Genomic DNA, 24,402 nt, shown 5'->3' with positions numbered 1-24,402 from the left:
ATTCCTACCCATCAGCTGGAAGATTGGTTCACGTGAATTACATATCCAGGGCAATCTGAATGTCATGCAGGCGGGCAACCATGTTCTGCACATGACGTCTCTCTTCTTGTTGTGCTTTGGTTAGAGTGTTGATCCTCAACTCCAACTGAATGTAAAGAAAACTGCATAAGGTGTTTGTACAAGATACTGTTTAGTCTCTTTGACTGAGGAAGCCTTTATGTTATCCTTATTAAAAACCATCAAGTAACAGGATTGCATCACTCATAACCAGTTAAGTACAGTCAGTTTAGAGGTCTAAGTACAGTACACACACAGACAGCTGTATGAACTTGGGACCTGACAACAGTATGGATGCAGCGTAGTTTAGTTACATTGATATGAGAGTCCACAGAAAGGTTTAAGACTTAATTAATTAAGCTGTCTATGTAGCTTGAAGCAAATCTTACATCTACTGGAGCTGCAGCTACATATCTGAACAAGTAGGAAGATGCATCTACACAGCAGTCTTTGTTCCACTTGACAGCCCACTTCTGATTACAAGTTTCTCTTCTCTTGATTTTGCTAATACCTTACTGCTGATTTCCCACAACTACCACCACACTTCAGGCTAAGCACATAGCATAGTGATAATCACTTAAGTAACTTGAATTTGTTTGCTGTTTACCCACCTGATTCAATTCTTCGCGAACTTTTTGTACACTGTCTTGGTCCTCTAGTTGTGTACTCATTTCTAGCCACTTATATAGAATCCGTGCCTGCTGCTGACAGGACCTGATAAGAGGGATTAGAAGGATTCGTATCCCAATTAGGAGCTCAAGTGTAAGTGTAAGACAACTTAGACATGCTACTAATGCTTGCAATAAGACACTTTTGTTTGTTTGTTTCAAAACAGTGAGTCAAGTCTAAAAAGGGAAAAGGATGCTGAAAGGTGTAAAAATCTGTATGAAAGCTGTTGTCTTCACATCCTACTCTTGACAGTTAAAACCCTTCAAGCCCCATTCTCTTCCAACCATTTTTGTGAATTTGTTGTTCTACTGGAGAAGTAATCTGTTATCAAACCCTAGCCACATTTTTTTATTATTATTTTTTTGGAACTGACAGTTTAAAAAGCTAAGTCTTCACACCTCATGGTAAAAGAGCTGAAAGGTAAATTTCAGCTGCTCTGCCAAATTCATTTGCATTGCCTTCAGACTATGCCCAGTGACACTCCTGTCAAGGTTTCTCCAGTAGCTGCCAAAGGTATAATTAAACCAGTTGCTGCTTACACAAGTTCTGCATGTACCCTCTCTCTCACCTGGAGTGAACTATTAAAAGGACAGAATTCTTCTCCATTTAATTCACAGTTCTGCTGTGAAAAAGAACAGTTTTCAAAGTACAAAGAATTCACACAAAGTGCAATATTATGTGGACAGCATGAAGAAAGGCTGGCTATAGGGACTTTGTAACATACTTGAGTTCTTGCTTCCTGCTGAAGTAGTACTGCATTTGCTGTTGAATGTGTCGGAGCTCTGCTTCCAGCTGTCTCTGGAATGTTTCTTCTTTGGTACTGTGCTCCCTCCTTTCTTCCCATTCAGCTGAACAGAAGATGAAAAGCACAAGCAAGGAAAGTAAACTTACTCTGTTTCTTCTTATCAGGGAAAGTCAGGTTAGTAGGCAGGAAACATAGAACCCTCTTGATTTTTTTTTCCCATTCTGTCACCATGTGGTACCTACTTGTTCACACAATAGATCAGGTATAGTGAGAGAGCAGGTGTCCTGACAGCATTGCAGGTTTTCAAGACCAGTTTAAACACACCCAAGATGAGAAATGCTCTAGTCAATGGTTTAGACTGCAAATGCTGTTTACAATTTAGTGTTTCACATCTGCTCTATAAGTCTGGCCTCATGAAAAACTTTAATGCCCTTTGCATCCTGAAAGATGCTGCATAGAGGGATGCTTAGACATCATCCATCCCCTGTAAGTTTTCCCAGCAATTACAGTACTGGGTTAATTTTTCCCTCCCCAAGAGAGTTCAGCTCCATATTCTTGCCATGTGTACATGAATGCCTCAGCACTAGAGCATACCATTGCTAAAATCCTGACCCCTACTAGTTCCCATCCCTCAATCCCCAAAACGGGGCTTTAGTCCCCTGCATCAATAGGGTCCACACAACCGTATTGCCAATCCAAATCCAAAATAAATGACTGATTCTTCACCTCCTGATGTAAGCATACAAGAATCCCTTGTCTCCCCTGTGTTTTGGGGAGTTGACTTGCAGCCCTGCATATATTGGAGGAGGACACATAACTGCTGCAGCTTACAGCTGAGGACCTACCTGCATTTTGGTGACTCTGTTTTCCAACTAAGTCTTCAGGTGACAGCAACTGTGACTTTAAGTTTGATCGCAACTTCTCCAACTCTTCTCTCTGTTGATAGCCTTGGGAATGGGCTCCTGTGTGACCATGCACAGGCTGACCTCCTCTCTGCAAAATCAGAATGATATTTTGTTCCTCAAAGGAGCACCTGACCCAAGCTACTAAGCCCTGCTCACACCAAGACATCACCTGTAGTTGCTGAGCCTCTCTCACAAGCACTGCTGCTTCTGTGATATTTCAAGAAATGAGCTTTCTTTTCTAGCAGGAAGATATTTCATCTAGAATAACACCTCCTTTTCTGCATGGAACAGAGGAGTTCAAAATGCAAGCACCTACGTGCAGGTAAAGTGATTTTCAGTTTTTGAGACTCTCAGATATTGTCAATGCTCCTAAACTGTGTTACTCTTAAATCCCTATAATCTGGTTGATAAACTGTAACTGCTCTGAACTTGTAGAAGGAGCTGCACTCAAGTCATTTTCTAGGAGGAACATCCTACTGGCAAGGACACAAAACCATTAAAAAGGCATGAATTACAGTACAAAACATACGGGTTGGCCAGCATGTGAAATATTGGTTTAGACTGTTGGAAAAAAATTCTTGAGCATGAGGAGACAGTTCATTTAATCAACTTCTAACTGGTACAAGAAAAAAATAGCTCAACAGCTGGATGAGCAGTTCTGAGGAGTCGTAGGAAGAAACAGCAATAAGCAGCATGTGGGCTGACAGGAGCACAGTAAACACACTAGTTTTTCCTTCACCAATACACTCACCATTTCTGACCCAGCTTTCTCTTGGGGCATAAAAAACGAAGGAGACTGTAGCTTTGGCTTCTGAACAGCACAGTGCACATCACGTGTCCACAACGGTACAGATGGGAGAGCAGTGTGTGTCAGAGATGAGTTGGAATGAGTGGTACTGCCCATCTGAGAAAGCCATTTACAGGTGCTTTCTTCCGTTTCAGTTGTTGGCATTAAGTTCCCACTCTGAGAAGAACATTTGTTCCCATCTGTTTGCTGAAAAGGTGTCCCTGATCTGTTAAGGGAAAAGGAATGCACCTGTACATTTAAACTTACTTTTATACCTCACAGTCGGTGAGGGGAAAACAATTAAAAAGGAAGAATCTTGCTGTTCTCTTGCACACTGAAATAAGGTCCTGTCTTGTGGGGGAGCTAGCTGGTTTCCTAAACCACCAGTACTATTAAAAACAGATTCTCTACCTCGAAAAAGGAGTTCCCAGTAGCCCCTTATTTTCTAGAGATTCCAGAAGGAAGTTAGGTCTTTGTGGTGGTAATCTTGCCTGTTGTACAGCCTTCCTGAAAAGAACAAACAAAACCAGTGATGACATAGATTCATAATTACTTTAAATTGGTATAAGCTGGCACTGCAGCTAAAGAAGCACTTTCATTCTGTCATTCTACCCCACCCTGCAACATTGCCCTTGCATGCAATAAGTTTTAAAGATTAGATTTCAACCTGTATCAATACTGCCAGCTGGTTCACTGTATGCATGACCATACATACACAAGAACTGGTGGAAGGGGTAGAACTACTTTTGGCAGCATATGCTGGCTTAGAGAAATGTGAAATTTCTACCTTATAGCCCATAAGGCTCCTGTCCTAAGCTCTGAAGATTCATGGAAGACTCTTCCTTGCATTTGCCCCATAATCAAGGAGAATTTTTTTTCTTTTTAAGGAATAGTTTTCCCAGAGAAAAGAAAAGGTCAAGAACAAAGCCTTGTTTCTACATTGCCAGAATCTTGATCTTTATCATTTCATCATTACTTCGGTGAAAAAAATAAGAGTTTCACTGACAGCTCTAAGTCGCTTGGGCAAGACAAGCTCTCATAATGGTATAAAATCCCCCCACGACAAATCTTTCAAATGCTTCTCTGTGTAACAGATCTCAAGATAAACGACCAATACTCTACAAATTCATAGTTACATATTGAGAAACTCCTAGAGGAAAGTATAGCTGAGCTGATGCTACTCATCACCAGCATGGAAGTCAAAGTCACAAATTCTTTCATAATTTGATGGCCAATATATACACTATGCGGCAGCTCTTGCATAACTCAGCAAAGCCAGCCATTTGATGAAGCATCAGAGAAAGGCAATATGCATGGAACTAACAATCATCACTGTGAAAACTTGGAAATAAAAAAATGAGACTGAGGTCTATATCTACCTAAATATAGTCTCAGCTGAACTAAAGGACAGGGTGATTGGCTCTGAACCATAAATAAAAACATATGTCAGATCCAAACAGGAGTTGAGACACAGGGCTCCAAGATATGGATATGGACACATAAATGTATAGATCGATGGATACAAAGTGTATGCTATGGACTACATATACATACACCAGAGGAATTCAGGAGAGACTGAAATTTTACACTTACAGCTCACTGAGAATTGAATCACCACCGGCAAAGTGAAATGGTAGATCGTTGCATTTTGAAGGCCACAGCTTTTCCTCTGCTGAACGTCCCTTTGTCTTAAGGCTAACATCAGGTATTTTAAATGTCACTTGCTTTTTCAGAGGTGACCCAAAAGAACAAGGCTTATTTAATTTCTTGTAGAGAGTTTTCTGTCTCCAGAGCATTGCACAACGATAGACTGTCTGGTGAAGATTGTAGGCTGCCTGTCAACACAAATAATAGCAGAGCATCTGATGGTTGAGAGTAGACAGTAACACCACACTACCTAGGGTAAACACCACCACAGAAAGGAACTGCAGTTTCTGATGACCTGAGAGCCATACCAGCTCTCCACACTAAATTAGCAGGTCCGTGTTAACATTCAGATAAAGAGAATTAACTGGGTACTTCTGCAACAACTCAGGATGCACACAAACAAACAGAACAAGCAGTGTCTTGTAAACCTGGAAAAGAGCTGGAAAAGCTGACCAGGAACAGGAAGTAATCAATATATGCATCCCTATCCTCCTTTCCACACACAGGGCTGGACAGACATTCAAAGGCACAAGTGACACTACAGTCCATTCTTGCAGGTCTAAGCAGTATTAAAGCTAGGACAGGATGAGATGAAGCTTCTAATGTTTTATGTTAACACAGTCCCAAGTTTAAGAACCCTAGTTAATGCCAAAAGTCTTATCCAGCTACATTGTCTATTGGAGGATTTGGCCAGTTTTGAAATAGCTTCATTAAGAAAGGTTCCCAGTTACCAACACAAGTCTCAAGCGCCCTACATTCAGTTTGGAAAAAAAAATGGACAAGGTGTTTTGCTTTGAACCACAGGTAAAAGCACATGCCAGATGCAAACAAGAGCTGAGACACAGGGCTCCAAAGTCTATACATACTCACACACACACACTTCAAATACAGATCAGAGTTTAGTGCCCTGGATGTACTTGAGTGTTCACTTGTTTCTCACCTTTATCTGGTGCTCGGCTTGGAGCTGTCCCCGCAATTGTTTCATGCCAGCAGTGTACCTCAAGATCCAACTTACACCTTCTCTTATGAGAGCAGTACGATAAACTTCTGTGGCTTCTTCAATGCGATCTTTCCTCTCCTGTTGCACTTGGACAAATCTCAGCCAAGCACTGAATACCTACAACACCAAAAGCAGACACCTGGCACTATTACAAAGACAAGTTCTGGGTTAGGGACTCCACTCCCCCTGCAGACAAGAACACTCTCAGTTCCACTGGACAGTAATAGGCAGAGCTACTGCAGGACAAACACCACAAAGACAAAAGAATAGGGATTTGAATCAGCTGAGTCAGGATGGGAAAAACATGCCTTTTTTTTTTATTATTTGGATTACAAGACATGGGGACAGTTTTCCAGCATCCCAAATCAAAATACAGGACCCCAAAGAGAAAAGGAAAGAGATGAGCACATGCACTCTGCTGATTGCAGTCAGACCTGTGTGTCAGCCAAATGCTTTTGTCTGCCCCCAAGCCTTCCACACACTTACCTTCCTCTGCAACGAAAGAGACCAGTACCACAATGCTTGCACTGTCTTCTGCTTTTCCCATTGCTGTTGCAACAGCTATTAGAAAATAAATAATATATATATATATATATATATATATATATATATATATATATATATATATATAGTACATATATATATACATATATATATATATATAGTACAGCAATCAGGTTAGGAGTCAAATCAACCAAAGAAGAAGTGCTGGTGGAGCCTTAGCAGAATAACCTACCCCATCCACCCAGGATATGTAAGGTATCTCTTGTGCTAGTGGAACAAAAACTTAAATAGTTTTGTTTGGTCCTCACATGAATGGAATATGAAGGAAAAGAAAGGCTAAGCATCAGCAAGCAGCTATATACTTAACCCAGAGGACAATTCCTTACCCGTGTCTTCCAGCAGGAGAAGGAAGTAGAGCAAAGTCTGTCAGTCATTAGCTGATCTGCCTTTCTCTGTAGCAGCTGTAAAACAAACAAAACAGAGAGGTGCTCACAGTCAAACCCCAATTATGTGAGCCAAATGCTACTAGAGCAGAACAGATACTAAACAGCCTTTACCACCCTTTGTTCTGTTGAGGCCAGTCACTCTCAATATCCAAGTGCTCTACGGTGTAACCCCATCTGCAAATACCCGTGAGCCCACAAGGATTTCATTAACAGTAAATGATCGCACACATGGCAAGCCTGACTTGTCATCCCCTGTTAAGTCTGTTAGTTCTAACTGAAACTTCTTCAGGCAAGGCACAAGCATGTTCCTTCTTCCTCAGTGCACAATGCTCTCATGCTCCTCCTCAGCCAAGACTACTATTCCCATCACTAGGAAACATGGCTGGCTCCTCTACACCAGCAACTTCCCACCCTGGGTGACAGGCTGGGGAGGTGGTTGATCCTTCTCACCATTTTCCCAACACACCGCTGATGGTATTTCTTCCATTTTTCCAAGTGCTTCTGCAGCAGGTGCTGCTGGTGGTGCTGCACTGCCTTGTGTTGCTGAGCCCTCAGTATCAGAGACTCCCTAGTAGATTCCTTCCAGTGAAGAAACAGGGTCTGTAAACGCACTATCAGGAGAAGAGAAATTAACTACCATACTACCATGAAAAAGACACTATTAGTTTCAGACAGTATCTAGTGATCAGCTACTCTTCCAGATTGTTTTGGCAAAACCTCACACTGACTGTACTCAGCACTAGGAAGAAGGAAAATGGAGCATTTCAGGTATCAGACAGTGAGCCTTGACTTGCAAGACTTCCCTGATATCACTGACATTCTTTATAATCTTTCAGAAATCATTTGCCATCTTTGTGCTTCAGAGCCATCAGCCACATCGTTTACATGAACTCATGAAAATGTTGGCAGACTTTGAGGGCCTTTCTATATTAATTACTAGAGAAAGATCGAGGCAATAATTGATAAGATTACTTTCATGACCCTCAGATCAGAGATGTCTCAGCTTCTCAATGTTAGTAATGGGAAATTCCCTTGAAAAAAAGAAGTGTTATCATCTATTATATAGACAGGGAACCAAAAGAGAGGCAAAAGTCACAGAAGAAGCCTTCAATAGAAGACTGGAGTCCCAGGTCATTTGCCATTCAATGGGCCTTGTCCACGTAGGCTTAATTTCCAGTCATCTGCACAGACGATACAAAAGACTGCCCTGCTAAGCCACATCCTTCTAAGGTTCTTATGCAGATATCTAAGTCTTTTGAGAGTATAATACTCCCATCAGCTCACCCATATCCAAATGTTTTCTGGCCTCCATCACAGCTGTCACCTTCTGCTGACGGTAATGCATTTGTAGTAAGGCAGCGTACCTCCACTGTAGAAACACCTAAAGGTATGATGCAAACAAGAGACAGGATACAAACTGACATTAAAACATCCTTTAGAAGTACCGCATTCTTGACACCACAATCATTTTCCACATTAGGCTCAGAAAAATGGTGCAAATCTCCTAAATAAAATGAAATACAGCAGTATTTTAGAGGGTCCCACTAGCATTTTTCAGGCAAACTTTTCTGTCCCACCCACAGATAATACTACTATGCTGTATCAGACTGTTTTCCCCTTCCAAGGCAATATGGAGAAGGAAAATAAGAAGAAAAACCACGAGCTCACTCAGAGACAACTGTTGCAGAGAAGTCTGTAGAAATAACCTGTGACTGGGAGTTTGGATCTCCCAATTTTCAGGGCTTTTCTTGATTGTTGCTCTTAAATTAAGTTTTTGGTACTTCTAATTGCATTACCTGGCCCCTGCCTAAGCTAGCAATCATACAGACCTTGGTATCTGCAATACGGAACATACCTTTGACAGGATTACTCTCCTGTAGTGTGCTTCTGCTCGAACAGTTGCCTTAGCTTCACAGATAAAGGAAAGGGCATTTTCTCTCCATTTACACAAAATCTGTCTGTAGGCAAAATGAAAACAAAACAAAACAAAAAACATTAAGAATTACTCTCACTTGTTCGTCTGGTACCTTCCCACTCACAGGGGAACCAAAACCAGCTGTCTCTATAAACTCAGTCTTGCAAATCAGTTATGGTTTCTGCTGAGAGAAAACAGAAGGCAGTGCAAAAGCAGAATACAACCCTTAAATCTAGCATCTTAAGGTAAGTCAGACTCTGCAAGTGGCTCAAGCTGTATAACACACACACAAAAAGACATAGTTAAAATTAAAGCAACTACAACCAATATACAGTGACTTATCCTTAATCATCCTCCTTACTATAATGGAAGAAAGCCTCTACATGTTCCAGGCTGCTTTAATATTACAGCAGTCAGGATCTATGCACTGCAGAAAATGATATAGTTTGCTGTCTTGACTCTCTCATGGGGCTAAACACAGATAAAGTCTGGCATGTGCAATAGGTAAAGTCAATGAGACAGTTAAAAAAAAAAAAAAGTTAAACCAAAACAGATGGTGATACACTAAGAGGTTGAATTTAGTTAGTTGACCAGCACAGAAATAGCAATGCAGAGTAGACAGTTCCCACCACCAAATGCTCAAAATTTTACACAGGTGGCAGCAAAAACAATAGAGTAATTTGGCTGCAATGTAGTCAATTCTCTCTCATGCTGCTTAAGGAAATATGGCCTTACCGCAGCAGTAGTCTAGTGTGCTGTTTCTCCTTTTCAGCTACTTGGTGTAGGATGCACTGAACATTACGTTGATAACTCTGTAAGAAAAGCAATGAGAGGTGAGATTTCCTAAACTGCCAGGACCTTTGAGGAGAGAAGATATCTGGAAACTCTTAACAGCAGCTTTAGAGTTAAAAAAACAACAACAACAAAAAAAAGCTCCAACTACTGGAATCAAATACAGTTTTTCTGAGATGGGTAGTCATTATATAACCATTAATGCTATTATTTATCATTCACCGACACCACAAGATGACATTGCTTCTTTTGCTTCAAAGAACAATGCTAGCACTCACACTAGCCAGCTACAATAGCTTCCATTCTACTTGCACACTTGGTGCATAAGCACCTGGAGTGAAACAACATGGCAGCTTGTTATTTGCCATTTCAGCACACACAGACACGTTCCACAAAGTGTCATTCTCTCTTACCTTCCAGGCTGCCAATGTCTTGCTCAGTAGTGTGTGCTGATAGTGCATATCTGCTTGCACCAGCTTTGTCCATTTCTCACACCGATGTCCCACATACTACACAGAGAAAAAAAAGGCAGAGATTGAACAGATATGTGATGGAGGGGAATCTAGCAATGGCAAAGAGCAGAGGGAAAAGGACCACTTCTAATCTCTGGTGAAACAGCACTTCTTTTTCTTGCTATGAAAGGTTTTCAAACTAGTCCTGCACTCTGCTATTCCTCTCAAAAAGGCTAGTTGATGCCTTTTTTCCCATCCTTTTTCAGGAACCCTCTCAAAGACGCATTTGCTACACTATGTCATGGCAAGAGATGGCATAAAAATGAAATGCCACCTGATATTGCCTGCTATGACCTGTGCATAACTATAAGCCATACACCACAGACTTACTGCAAATTTCTAACTTAAATAAAGCTTTGCAAAGGACATAATTGGCATTGACTAGGAACAATCTGATCACACTAATGCTGGTTACATTCTCAGATAAATCTCAAAAGTTCTAGTTCTATTCTCACTATCCCTGAACAAACGAACGGGAAGAACTCCCTTTATTCGCTACACAGTTCCTGTTCCAGCCACTTGGCAAGAGAGGAAAACTTAGGAATGACTAGTATTTAAAATCAACCATTTCCTTTAATGGGTACAAGCAATCCAATTTCAAGCATTTAGCCATATGTTAACTCTCTCACCTTTCTCCACTTGTTCCAAGACTGCTGCAGACACTTTGAATAGTGAAATCTTAGGGCTTGGCTCTCCTTGAGCCTCCTATGGGAAAAATGATTGAATTATTTCTTCTCCAATACAATCCATGTTACTAGACACCTCTAGCACAGACATGTCCACGCTCGCTATCTTCAGTATACTAAGTAAAAGACAAACCAATAGAATCTAAAGCACAAATACGAAGTCAGTGACTAAGAATTAAATACTGCTTTGTCAGAAGTGGGCCACCACAAGGCTAATCCAAATAATTCTCCCTTCTAAAAAACTTCTTACTCCATTTTTCTCTCTTGAGTTTTTTGTTTCCACAGACAAAAAGCCTTTAGCAGCAGCAGGTCCCTGTAGTGATCTCTTGCACAAGCCAACCCCTTTTTTTCTTCCAGACGTGCAGCTGTTCTTCTACACCAGAGGCACCAGAAGCAAACGAGCAGTTGCCTTTCAAAATGAAATATAGCCTATAATGGAGAGAAGGTGGCAATAAATTTGTGACACAGGCCAGCTGCAAACAACAGAAGACAATTCTTCAAAAGTTGACAGGCATAGAACTGTCTCCCATGTGTTTTCATCTTTTTTATTTGAGCAACAATGGACACATCAAAGTCCCTTTGCTGTGAGCTTCTGTGAATAGTGTTCTACACATTTCTATGTACGTGGACGGAGAAACTGTTACCAGAAAACAGAAGACCAAAGAGGAAACACAGAAGCTGATAAGCAGCATGTGAAAGACTCCAAGAACTGATAAGCTCAAGAAACAAGTCCTGTTTAATATGTATGAGCAGATAAACTCAGAACACCAAGAGCCAGCCCTATCTCCACAAGGCCACCAGCACACATTACCTTTGACTACGAGTTGTGCAGCTCACCACATAAAATAAGGCAGTGGCTGATATATAAAAAACTACAGGATTATATTTACACCTTAGGAAATGAAAGACCCCTTGAGGGACTTCCTGGACACCAACCTAGAAGCCACTACTGTGTTTGCACAACCCCGTACTTATAGCTAGGGTGGGGAACTAGCTGGGGTGACTCCTCTTTATTGTTATTGTTTCAACCAGGTTAACTACAAAACAGAATGAGAGCATATATTTACACTATGTGAGGGAATAAGAGAATGAATAGCATGAATAGTTATCTGTTAACAATAACAGTTTGATTATATTTATTAATAAGCAGCTTAACTTAAAATGGTGATTAGCAAATATTTGTTGCAATGCATTCCCTGATTTGATTCACTACCACCACCAGAGAGAAAGGTATTTACAACACAAAGCCCATCTCACATTAACTGATGTTCAAAACAGTGAACAAGAAATCATTCCCTCTATTTCCTGAGCAAGACCAGGCAAAAGAATTACTTTTACCTTTTTCTCTTCCATTCTGTATTCTTGCTCCTTGCACGCCTTCAACAACCACTTGTCAAATATCCGTCTCATCAACATCTTCCTGAAAGCAAAGAGGGAGAATATCAGCACAGAAGATAATTCAGACAACTTATTTTACAAATTTCAAAATGAATTCTACCAAAGCCTCTTTATAAACAAGGCAAAGTTAGTTGCCATCATTATCAAAGCTTTTTTCTTTGTAGATGGAGATAAACCTTCCTTTCTGGCCTGCCTCCTCCCAGGGATGCACAAGACTTATTATCAAATAGTATCCCAAAGTTGCAACAAATATGTATTTGTGATTAACAACTATATGCTCTCACACAGAACACACATGGTAGAAGTGTCGCAGTCCAGAAGTTTGAGTTAGTCTAGTAGAACTAACACCCACTCAAAACTACATCTGTTATTTCTAAAACTTAATCATGTGGGTATACTAATTAGATTGTCAGCAAGTCCCAGCCCTTCTCTACTTAGCTCAAAATACACTTCGGGCTCTTAGCAGGTGATTTTTAGTAGGTGGCTATTACAAGTCATTTCAAATTTATAATAAACAACATGAGTTAAGTGAGTCTTTCTGGAGGGTACAGGTAGCTGCCAACAAGAGCATCTTTGATCAGCAGACGGTCACAAATCTCAATTGATGGCTCTTCTGGGGTATCTCCTGATCACCAGATGCAGCAGCTGGGGCACTGACATATGAAACTGCACATATGTGCGTCAGAGATCAACAGGGAAGTTGAGTTCTGGCAAACTGTCATGAAAGTTTTACTTAGATCTGGTTGGAAAGCAGCTCCACACATATGAACAAGGAACACACTTCTTACAATTGTATGTTCAGGAAATAAGACTTCATTTATACTCTTCTAAAGAGAAAAGATTGCATGCAAAAACATTTCTGGCTTACGGAATCAAGGTACAGCTACAGAATCGATGAAACCTTTGAACCAGGTATTTATTCATCCTCTTCCTGATGAGAGGCATAAATTACAGTGCAGTAATTTCATGCTACAACTCATTTTCACAGAGCTTATCCTCCTGGGACTTTCAGCCTTCTCTCTCTCCTTGTCTGCAGAAGATAAGCTAACACACCACTGCTGCACTCTAACACAGGGTGGAAAATTTCCCACTTGCTTGCAGAAATGCACTCCAAACCTACTTGTTACTCTCACAAAAAGCAAGCCGATATCCAATGAAAACCAAGCTTCCTACAGCTTGTTTTTCAGTTGTGAAACCAGGCTTCTGACAGAAACACAGCAATCTAAAACAGAGGATGTGACTGTCCTCTGCAAATGAAAGCTGTAAGCTCCCAAGTCTACTAGGAAACAGGATTCAATGCTAAAAAAACATTTTTCCCCTCCCAGTTTATGCAGGAAAGTGTCCGAGGAGTAGATTCATTCTAAGACTGTTTCCAAACATAAACATTCCAAGAAAAGAAAAAAACTTAGTTTTCTAATACAGAAAATGAGAGATAGGGTTTAATAGCACGAGAAGTTGTGACCCTAACTGAAGGGTTAGGGCTGAATCCAAGGCTAAGAATACAAGCCAAGGTAAGGTCTTTAAGGAGTCCCAAAAAAGATTAACATTTCTTTCTCTCCATCAGTATTTCCATCCCCCTCCGATTTCCACAATGAACAAATGCACAATCTTATAATTGCTGGGCATGTCTGAGGCTCCATAAACGTAATCAGTAACATAAATCATTACCCTGAGACAAAGGCTAATGGCTGAATTTTAAAGAGGTGATGAGAACCTATGGCATCCGTTTACTTCAATAGACAGCAGAATCAACAAGCAACTCTGAAGCTGCAGTGTGAAATTACTGGGAATCTTCCTAACTTAAACTGGAGTAACTCTAGGAATTGTAACTGATTTATTTTGGCGCAAGACCAAACTTGTGAAACAATCAATATCATCATTTTGAGTTTGGGTTCTATTCCTATGAGTTTCACACTGGTCTTGGAGCCAAAATTGAAGTTTACAGATACATCTTGTTTGTTTCATATTGAATCTAACTGCACATACTGCAACTGACTGTAAGGTAGGTAACCCGAGTAATACTTCTTCAGTGACCTCTGAACAAAACCGAAGTGATCCTGAAGTCAAGACATCAAGAAATCATTCTTCCACAAATTAAGAACAAGCAGCTAAGACTCCTGAAGAACTCTTTACACAGAGCATTTCTATTTTCATCAGGCAACCTAAGTGAATCTTATAAAACTTATAAGTCTTATAAAGACTTATAAATGAGTCTTTATTAAAGACTCATTGAAGCAGCCCAAAACACCATCCATAACAAACTAATTTCATAAGGACAATCCTAAATCTGTGTGGAAGAACAGTAACATTTTTTTCATCTCTCTCCAGTGTTGTTCATGGCTCTTAAACTACTTCCATGCCTGAAAGGGTGCCAAGATTTTATTCCCCAAATGTCTATTAGTTTTGACTTACTGTCTCTAAAGAGGTGCAAACCAGCCTGACTCCTTTTCTGAAAATTTCCACAGTCTCTATTTCCTAAGGGATTTAGAACAACACTATCTCAAATAAATAACCCTAGTCAGTTCAGAATAGATTACACACATTTGCCTTTATGGGTTTGGTTCTAACATTGAAAATGCATTGATGACTTGTCTCACAGAAGAAAATACAAAATAATCTGTCTCATTAATGTATGATGACACAAATAGCTTGTAATCATTTACTTTGGATATACTCATGTAATCCAGTGCTATTCATAGGGATTATGAACACTGCTATGTTCATGAACTGTAAGAGAGGTCCTGAAATCAAAACCAAAACTGCATTGGGTAAAAAGACAATGCCTAGAGATCAGTTATTCCAGCAAAGAAGAATTAGAAGAAACCATCCGAGTAGTTGCTAAAGAAAATAAAAATAATTAAAAAGCACAAAAAATATAAAAATGCACAAAAAAATATAAAAGCTACCCTTCACCAACAACAGACCAGCAGAAAATCATTTTTCTATTTTCTTTAATAGACTGAATTGCAGAACTATTTGTAATTTCAGTCCTTTTAACCTTTCCTGCCCAAAACCAAGCCAAATGATGGGCAACACTGCTATCCACTCCAAGTTAGACACCAAGCTTCACTCTGAATCTTGCAACTGAAGAGGCTACTTTGAAGCAGTCTAACATAAAAGCCAGTACAATCAAGTTACAATTATTCCTCTAGACTCAGATGCTCAGATGGTATTAGCATCACCTGCCCTGCAGAGCATGATAAAAGCTAGCTGTCAGTAGAGGATTCAGAGAAAGACAGCAGCAGACTGTGTCCAACAACCAATGGTCAGCAAAACCACTATCACCTATGGACTCCACAGACAATAAAAATCTACTGAAACACTAGCGAGACCCCACACCTGCCTGAAATTTCTCCACTTGACATTCTCTAGCCACAGCTTGAGAGATTCATGCAATAATGATGCCCTGGAAATTAAACATGAATCAACTCTAACCCAGAACCAAGTATATCACTTTTTCTTGTAATACTAGTCTCTCTTAGTCAAGGAAGTTTTACAACTCTCAACCAACCCTGCTGGGAGGATTAGAAGAAATGAGATAGAGATTTCATGGTGTGGAAGATTCTGATTAGGCTGCAACGTAGTTCTCTGAACTGTAGAAAAATCAAATGTCTTTTTGAACACGAGGTGTGCTAAACAGATAAAAGAACAACAGATAAAGAACGTCACCTATAAGCATGCATGGCACAGCAAGGTTTCTCTTCATTCCCTTATTACCCTGAACCTCATTTAAACCAAGCAAATCTATGTGGTTTATTGCACTAACATGCTCACTCGGGGATATCTCAATAGGTTTAATTTGTTTGAGAGCAACACCACAATACTGTGGTTGAAATGTTTTCAGTTTCAGCTCTAGCTTCAGGATCTGTGCACTATACAAGACAGCATGCTGCACTGAGTAGCACAGACCTGTCTGGTAAAGATCTTGCTCTCCCCTGCTAAGCTGAATCAAAAATCAGAAAATCTCCCAAAATAAAGTGGCAGCAAGAATTTTGAGCTCTGACTACCTACTGCTCTTACCAGGACAACTTCCAGTTTTTGTATTCAGTATTAAGAGTCTCATAGCTAGGCTTATTCCATCTCCCCCTCACACTTCACAGAGGGGCAGGAGCTATCAATTGTCTATTATTCACAGAAAACATGAGAGCAATTTGCATCAAGAAGATCATGCTCCTAAAGGTATTAGCAGATTTTAAAACTGAACCAAAGGCTCACAAATCCCACAATTATATAAACTTATATGAATATTTCTCTGCATACCTGTAACGTGCATGAGCCAAGGATGTTAAGGCCTGCTGTTGTTCTTCCTCCTTCTCTTCCAGACGGGACTTCCAGAGGTTCCAGAACTTCTGCAGCACCTGAAACGGAGCAACAAAGATATGAAAAACAGAGCCATAAAAGGAAGGAGAAGAATGCAAAGAGAGATTAAGTGTCCTATTAAAACTGCATGCAGTGGGCAACCATTGTTGCAGCAGGCTGCACTGTCCCATAACACAAACTTCATCTATGACCTGCTATAATTTGTTCTGGCAAAAATAAAAAGTCACGATAAACATTAAAATCACAAAACTAAAATAACATACCAAAGATGGCCAGTTGATTTAGGCAAGAGATTTTCTGTGGCTATTAGCATTTAGAAACAAAGCCACTATTTTAACAAGAAATATTTTGTAGCTGGAAGTAGACACCAATAGGACAGCTCAGGAAAAACTCTGACACAAGAACTGCACAAAGTCAAACTCACTGTAATCTGATACTGACGGTATGACAGATTTTTTCTCATTTGCTGAAGACGAGTGTTCATAACATTCTGCTGAAGACCCTTAAACCCAAGTTTCTGTAATAGAAAGAAATGTATACAACTTTCACAAAATCCAAGTCAGCAAGCACTCATCAGTTTAGAACTGGCTACATATCACAACCTACATTTGATGCTACTCCTTACAATATCTAAAATTTAGCATCTTGTCATCAACAAAACCATGCATCTCCTCTCACAAGTCATCACTTCTCCAAAATTCCCCTCCACATTCCCAGGGTTTTACTGTGAGGTAACTAACTTCCCATCTCGATTCAACTGGCATTCTGTAACATCTGGAATTTGGAAACCTGTTTTGGAAACTCACCATGGCAGAAACATCCCCCACTTAACACCCGTGCACCATTGTTAGTGTTCATGGCACAATGTATACACAAGTATTTGAATTCTCAAGTCACAAGTATTTGAATTCTCTCCACAACCTCTTCCACGTGACGTAACAGTGCTCTTACCAGCAGATGATGCCTGTGATGTTTTTCAGCCAGCTCCCACTGCTGGGTCTCTTCCACACACAGTACAACATCTGTTACTGAGTTAAAGCATCTTTTACACAAACACACATCCTGATAAATATACAACCTCCTCCCACAGAAGGGAACTACATCTTCATCTAAATGTACTTCAACATTTGAATTTCCTGCACTGTTATTTGTAGGGAGATATTTTGATTATAGTCAAGTTTTAGATTTTGCAGGCTTAACACAACACATTTCTGATTCACTGTTCTGTAGTAGCCAACAGGACAGCTCAAGAAAAATTCTGACACAAGAACAGTATAAAAATCAATCTCATTGTAATTTATGCTGTCAGTATGACAGATTTTTTTCATATGCAGGCAGATTTTTCTCTTGCAGGCACTTAGCTATCAAAAGGCTAACATACTATGATTGCAAGTTTTATTAATTGTTAATAGAGCCTTACATACATCCTTCTAATGATATGTTTGTTACCCGTGCTACTGTATGATATTCCGGCTTATTAACCAGATCCTCCCACTGCAGTAATGCTAGCAACTCAATAGAAAATGGATACAATGCTTCCAGTGTGCAAAAGCTCTCCATAAAGCAATCCTCGCTGATAGTTTTTCTATCTCCTTTTGTTGAGCATGTGCTCTTCTCCTGCACTCCCATGACTGCCGCCAATTTGAGAAACACTGACGGATTATCCTGCCTTGGTGATGCTCTTGAGCTAGCTCTAGAAAACAAACACACAAATTACTCGTGAATTATCCTGTCCTGGACTAATTTATTTCAGGTTCCAAAGCAACAGAAGCTCCTAGCACTGGAAAACAGCGGTAAGAATTCAGTTAACACTCAGCTATGGACTACATTCTTCTTTTTGATCACAAAGGCGGTTTTAAAGCAGAAACACATAGTACTGATTCAAGACGGGAAATGAGTTTCCCTTGATTTAACAAGTGCCACTGTGAAATATACAAGCTCACTTTTCAGCATTCTGCTGTTACTAGTGTCCTGATAGCCAAGCTGAAGTCTTTCCACTACCACCAATCAAAAGGCATTCACGCAAATGTCTGAACTTGTCCCAGTGATTTCAAGGGAGAAACAAAAGAACTGCTGTAATAATCTTTACCATCCTGTAGGAGCTGCGATTTGTCTGATTACCAAAAAAATCTTCACACAGATTAACTGATAATAGCCCCAAATATATCCTTCTCACACATCTTAGAACATAATCTGCAATGTGCAAGTTTTCATCATGGGAACAGTAAATCATTTTCTTCTAAATCACATGGAAAGGAGGTGATCTTCCTCACAGTTCAGTACAGAACCTCAGCTAGCCAGGCCTGTGGCAACGTACAGCTCAAGTTGGATCTCACCATCTGTTGGGACAGCAACAACAAGAAGCACCACGGTGTCTCCTAGAATAAACACTGCTGTGCCCTAAGCAAGGGGGCTGAGCTATTCTGCCCTAAATCACCATTTTCACTCACCGTTCTGACATTTCTTTGCTCTGTGAAGTTCTAAGTACCCCAGCCATGCTTTCATGCTTTTCTTCAATTCCACGTGCAGATGGTGAGTTACTGCCTTAGTCTCCTTCTGCTTGTCACTCTGGATGTATAAATACAGCTCTCGCCACTGCAACCAAGCCTGACAGGACAATTGAGGGAGGCCAGCAAGGGGGGAGAGAGGAACAGACAACATTAGAGAAGTAGAACAAAGAACTCTCCATAAGTACAAGAGTGGAAGCCGTGAGCAATGAGGTTACCCAAGTAAACCATTTCCCAAGTAAACCATTCTTTAGGAGGCTGATTTTATATCCTCACGTTTCTCCTACATTTATAGGCTGCTCTCTCACTCCAATCCATTCAAACACCCAAAGCAGCATCAGTGTAGAAAAGGTAGAGACACAAAGAATTTCCATAGCAAACATTTTTCCTTTTTTTTTGGTTGATGCTTTCACACTTTTCCCATTAGAAATCCTTTTTTTTTAAAAAAAAAAAATTGATCTGCAATGTATTAGTCACATCTGTGTGCAATTTAAACATTAGAAATGGTAGCAGCAGGAGTTACTAGGACTTACTCGAAACTGTAGGCTCTGGGCCCAATGCTGCAGAGCCAAAACGTTCATTTTACGTCCAGCATGGTTCTGATAGCATCGTCTTCTCCACACTGCCCATGATATGCTGCCAAAGCAATGTTACAGACATTCAATAGAAGGTTCCATAGTTTTATGCAAGAAAACACCTTCCTCTCACTGGAAAAAGTATGAATAACCACCCTTTAAATTCACAGTTTATAGGCATACTGGAAGAAATCAAGTAAAAATCAAACATGAAACAAAGCCACTGTAGGAAAAGATCACAGAACATGAGTTAAAAAACACAGCCTTGTGGTCAGTGCCTCCCTGTCTGTTTCCATTCCATTCTTACCGCAAACAGCTTCTTTCCCTGAATGCCAGTGCCACAGTGTGCATACTTTGTTTTGTCCTTTGAACATCAACATAAATCAGCCAATGCTGCCAGGTCCTGAGTAGTTTTTGCTTCTTTGCTGTGCATAACAAAAAATGACAGCATCTTAAGTTCATGCAACAATCTGGCATTTTTAAGCACCCCATAACACCATCTGCTGCCGAGCTCCAGTCCCCGCAGCCTGCAGTGACACCACGTGGGAAACCCTAAAATGACAGCCACCAGAGCTAGCCACAACCATCCAACCTCGGCAAAGGGAGTCAAATGAACAAGAAAGATCTCTGAAACATCAATAGGATCATGCCACATGTTCAGAGCAGTGTGAATTATCAGAGTACGGCATTGTTTTATCTTTGGTTCTGACAGGATGTATAATTGGATAACAATACTCAGCATAACAATCTTCTTAAATAAGAATTGCAGGATTCTCTTTGGTTAGTTCAAAAAAAAAATCATCAGTAACTTTTCAAGCTATTCCCACATCACAGAGAACTCAACCAGAAACAAGCCAAGTTTGTTTAGCAAGCCAGTCACACACCTAAATCAGAAGTGTCACAAATTCCAACTTACGACATCATCCAGTGCACTGCCCTGCCTCATATAAGTCTGGCTTGTCAGAACTGATATCAGTGAAGCAAAGTTATTAGAAATGATCAAAAATGTCACTGATTTTATACTACTTCAAATTTATCCCTCAAAAAATATTTTTATTTGGAAAATTTCTTTGTGATCTGGTAAATCAAGTTTTGACCTGTCTTTAAACAGATCACTTTTCAATCATTTTGACTAAGTAACACACAGCTGCTTCTGTAATTACATTAGTCTAGAAAGTCCATCAGTTTGTTTCCAAAATGCCAGAACACATAATATTCCAATATTAGCATTCATATGCAAAGAGACCAGTTAATTTATTTTGTAAATCAACACAGAACAAAATCATGGTATCATGTTTAAAAGGGAGTCATCTTCCCTTTCATGGAAATTGATATTCCCTGAAACTTAAGGAAGTTGCAACCAGTATAGGCAACTTCACCAGCAGGACAAATCCAACGCAGAAGAAAGGAGCTACATAAGACTATGACCACTTCAAAAGCTTGGGCTTCTTTTCAACTACATGGCAGAAGCTGGAAAGAATAGCAAATACAGGTAAAATATGTGTGGCTAAGTTTATAACATGAGGAATAAGGATCTGATCTCTATAGGCACAGTTGATGGAGAATTCCAATCCAGTTCTAGTTAAATGCACAGACATGTGGAAGGGACAGAGATTCTGTGCAAACATTTCCCTTGGAAACTCCTACCTCAGCAAGTCCCCAAATAAAGGTAGTTACCTCCCTTCTACACTTACCATGAGACTCTGCAACATAGTATTTCATCCTCTTTTGCTGTTGCTGGCACACATAAGCTCTCCAAGCTTTGAATATCAAACTGTGGAGTAAGTGCCTGAAAAATAATAAAAAAAAAAGCCATTTGATGTAACAGCTACCAATGCCTAGAAGAAGGATCCTTTTAAGTTCAGCTGCACTCTAAAGATACGCTGGATAAGAAACATGTACTGCATCCTAAGAAAAAAAGGGGAGGGGGGAGAGAGAGAGAAAAATATTTAAAAACAAAAAAACAGTTAAGACATTGCCCTTGACCTAGAGCTGTCATTTTACTACATTAATTGTTCATTGGTATTAACAACTTCTTTAGAACCTAAGGAAAATTTCTCATATAGCTAGATACACTCAGTAACAGAAAGCAATTTCACAAACCTGTAGTGGTTGTCAGCTCTGAGGATCAACTTCCTTTCTCTGCAAACAGGCCACTGCTCCTTCCATACTCTGAATGTTTTTTGAAGAATCTTCTGATCATAAAAGCATCTAGGCAGGTGAAAGATTTGGACATGGGAAACTTCAAACACATTTCCAGGTTGACCACAAATAAGTTCAATGCAGATTTTCATTTTGTCTGATTAGCCTAAGAGCATGTAATTGCGTGTTACTCTACTGTTACACCCTATTCCAAGGCTCTTTAAGTATGACAAGAAGCAATCAGTTCATTGGCTCTAAATACTAAACTATGCAAATATTTTCCTTGCCAATTTTGGTCTCAGTTATTTTAGCATAAAATATTTTACATATCAAAATAAATACCAAAAGCTGCTTGCAGATTTTATAATGTTTTAATATTTCCATTGTGTTCTTAGAAGCAGCATACTGATCTCAAGTCATCCCGAATTTAACATCTTCCCAAAGAACACTCAAATAAGCTTAAAAACTACTTCATGAAGTTGTACATTATCCATGCCAAAAATGAAGCTGTTTATCTGTTCGTTTACCTTCTCCTTCTGCATGGAAGCTAACACACAAAATGGATTTGCAAGTCACATATGGCCTCCAAATCCTTTGAACCCCAGAAGAACAGCCTCCACTTCTACACCCAAATTTAATTCCCAAACCTGACCAGGTAAGAAGTGATGCTACATTTCAAGTGAACTGTGAACAACTAAACATTCAGGTAGAAGAGAATCAATATGATGGAATTAGGATTTTGATCACTTATCTCATAGGATAAAATTCTCTTTAACTAAAAATAAGGGTCCTCATCTATTATTCAAGCAATTCACTTTCTTACTTTTAAATATTCTCTGAAACATTTTTCCTTCAGTCAAAACAACCTGACCAACATTTTACAACGTGGAAGTCTCATCAGCTGGAATATGAATGCTTTCCAAAATTTCCTCAACTGTTTGTATTTTGGATGGAGCAAAGGAAAATGGAAGAACCCACGAAACACACAAGCTAACAAACAAAAAGCATACAAGAAGCCCAGACTAACTTCAATGAAATTGGTTTCGCCTATAATATCAACAGGATTAGGTCCAGAATACCTTGATGTTTGTCAGTGAAACACACACAAATCCTCTCACAAGTTGCAATTCATAGCTACCTACCCCAAGTTGCTAAGTCATTCCAAGCACTTAAGCAGGAAAAAAAAAAAAGAAAAAGAAAAAGAAGACAGAAAAGAAAAGAATGAGCTATACATTTATTTTTTACTCAGTGCACTAATAGAACATTGTAAATAAAAGCTGTGGAGAAGGCAACTCCTGATTCTAAAAAGGCAATTAATTATCACTTATATTCCTTTCCAAACTTTAGAAAATATATTTCCACTCATTCTAAAAAAAAAAAAAAAAATGCCATGAATTTACACAGCGGAAGCAAGTAATGCAAATTCAGTATAAGGGATACTAACTAAGGCAGACACAGCCAGAATACTTTTAACAGAGTACAATGAAACTGGGCAACAAAGGGTCTGATCTTACTCCGACTGAAACAAATGCAGGTCTTTCCACTGGTAACTGCCTTAGTTCCCAAGGGAGTGGTAAAACAAGAATGAACATGCAAATTAAAACTAAAGCAGAAAAGAGTATCAAAGTGTTGATTTTTAGTAGCTGTACACCAACAACAAAAATGAATCATCTGCCACAGGTATTTTGAAGTCAGATGCAAAGCACGGCAAAACATATACACATAAACACATTAAGAACAACACTGCAAACAGTGAAATGAACTGAAGATCAAGATCTATTTGTGTTCCAGATTATTTATAAATTTGAAAAATCATTACATTCAAAGCATGTGTCACATTCATACCCTATCATTTGTATGCACATACAGTTCAACTTCATCAAGACAACTGCAGGTCCTCTGAAAAGAGTTAGTGAAATTTAACCACAATTATTAAAACAAACAAACAAAAACAGGAGCAAGAGGAGTATTCAAAGGAAACCTTCAAATGACACACAAAAGACACCCAAGGATTTTCTTGACAGCCACAAGTCTCTTAACCCAATGTTACATTACTAAACCATACCAAAAAAAAAAACACATCTAAATTTCTGGAACTTCATCTACCTTGCACTGGAAGGAAGAACTTGTCCAAATGTCTTTTTTGTCCACAGGTAAAAGAACTTCCTTTCTAGGTATCTGGAACATAAGAAAAGTTTAGCATCCTTGGACTCTACCACCATTAACTCACAGGCAACAGTAAAAACACAGACTTTTATGACAGTTTCAGTAATAACACTAAGGGTCTGATGACTTTACAGAGATCAAATGCATATACAAAATATCTACATCATGAAGTTAGTACCTTTAACAAACATAATGAGGTCAGTGACACACTTGCCTAGGAAACCTAGGCTGACAAGTTATTTTCAAGCAGCCCAGTTACACTCAGTGATACTGAATAGCAGCCTGCCCATTAACTGGGCTGCCTTTTTCCTGATTAGGAGAGGTAATGCTACTATTTCTCTGGTTAACCAGCCCTGTCAGACACATTTCCAGAATAGTGGGCCAATGTAATGTTTACCCCTGAAACAGGGAGATGTTCCTTCTTTCCACCTCCCCCACAGCAGTTCTGCTTCTCCAGATGCCTGTTCAGCTCACTCATCTAGGACTGTGATACTATCACTCTTTTTTTTTTTTTTTTTCTCAAATGGATTTAAGAGTTAATTGCTTCACAGATGGCCCCCATAAGCATGAAAGCTGACACAGGGCTTAAAGCATGCAGCCATGAAGAGGGCCTCCCTCTTTCAGCAAGC

General features: G+C 39.6%; 1 protein-coding gene across 12 annotated transcripts in view; it reads right to left on the bottom strand.

Annotated features, from left to right (window-relative positions):
- The window catches only part of SFI1 (SFI1 centrin binding protein), a 35,496-nt gene that overhangs the window by 7,075 nt on the left and 4,019 nt on the right, over positions 1–24,402 (bottom strand). For 9 of the 12 annotated variants that reach the window (XM_068701301.1, XM_068701307.1, XM_068701303.1 and 6 more), the window contains 28 exons: positions 23,714–23,785; positions 21,569–21,676; positions 21,160–21,254; positions 19,773–19,890; positions 19,424–19,526; positions 18,834–18,990; positions 17,915–18,076; positions 17,335–17,405; positions 16,808–16,900; positions 16,324–16,421; positions 12,004–12,085; positions 10,916–11,094; positions 10,609–10,684; positions 9,881–9,976; positions 9,411–9,487; positions 8,616–8,718; positions 8,045–8,141; positions 7,211–7,371; positions 6,701–6,775; positions 6,297–6,371; positions 5,751–5,927; positions 4,757–4,998; positions 3,575–3,670; positions 3,128–3,389; positions 2,317–2,464; positions 1,451–1,574; positions 669–771; positions 9–145 (listed from right to left, as the gene is read on the bottom strand). In XM_068701301.1, the coding sequence (XP_068557402.1) occupies positions 38–145; positions 669–771; positions 1,451–1,574; positions 2,317–2,464; positions 3,128–3,389; positions 3,575–3,670; positions 4,757–4,998; positions 5,751–5,927; positions 6,297–6,371; positions 6,701–6,775; positions 7,211–7,371; positions 8,045–8,141; positions 8,616–8,718; positions 9,411–9,487; positions 9,881–9,976; positions 10,609–10,684; positions 10,916–11,094; positions 12,004–12,085; positions 16,324–16,421; positions 16,808–16,900; positions 17,335–17,405; positions 17,915–18,076; positions 18,834–18,990; positions 19,424–19,526; positions 19,773–19,890; positions 21,160–21,254; positions 21,569–21,676; positions 23,714–23,785 (3,358 nt within the window). In that variant the 3' untranslated portion in view covers positions 9–37. Of the gene's footprint in view, positions 1–8; positions 146–668; positions 772–1,450; positions 1,575–2,316; positions 2,465–3,127; positions 3,390–3,574; positions 3,671–4,756; positions 4,999–5,750; positions 5,928–6,296; positions 6,372–6,700; positions 6,776–7,210; positions 7,372–8,044; positions 8,142–8,615; positions 8,719–9,410; positions 9,488–9,880; positions 9,977–10,608; positions 10,685–10,915; positions 11,095–12,003; positions 12,086–16,323; positions 16,422–16,807; positions 16,901–17,334; positions 17,406–17,914; positions 18,077–18,833; positions 18,991–19,423; positions 19,527–19,772; positions 19,891–21,159; positions 21,255–21,568; positions 21,774–23,713; positions 23,786–24,170; positions 24,241–24,402 lie in introns of those variants that run through there. The other 3 variants (XM_068701312.1, XM_068701311.1, XM_068701310.1) reach the window with 3 other exon arrangements.

Source organism: Anas acuta, chromosome 17 (assembly GCF_963932015.1).
Source record: "Anas acuta chromosome 17, bAnaAcu1.1, whole genome shotgun sequence".
NCBI lineage: Eukaryota > Metazoa > Chordata > Aves > Anseriformes > Anatidae > Anas > Anas acuta.
Note: the sequence above shows the minus strand (reverse complement) of the source record. Positions and strands in the feature narration are given on the sequence as shown.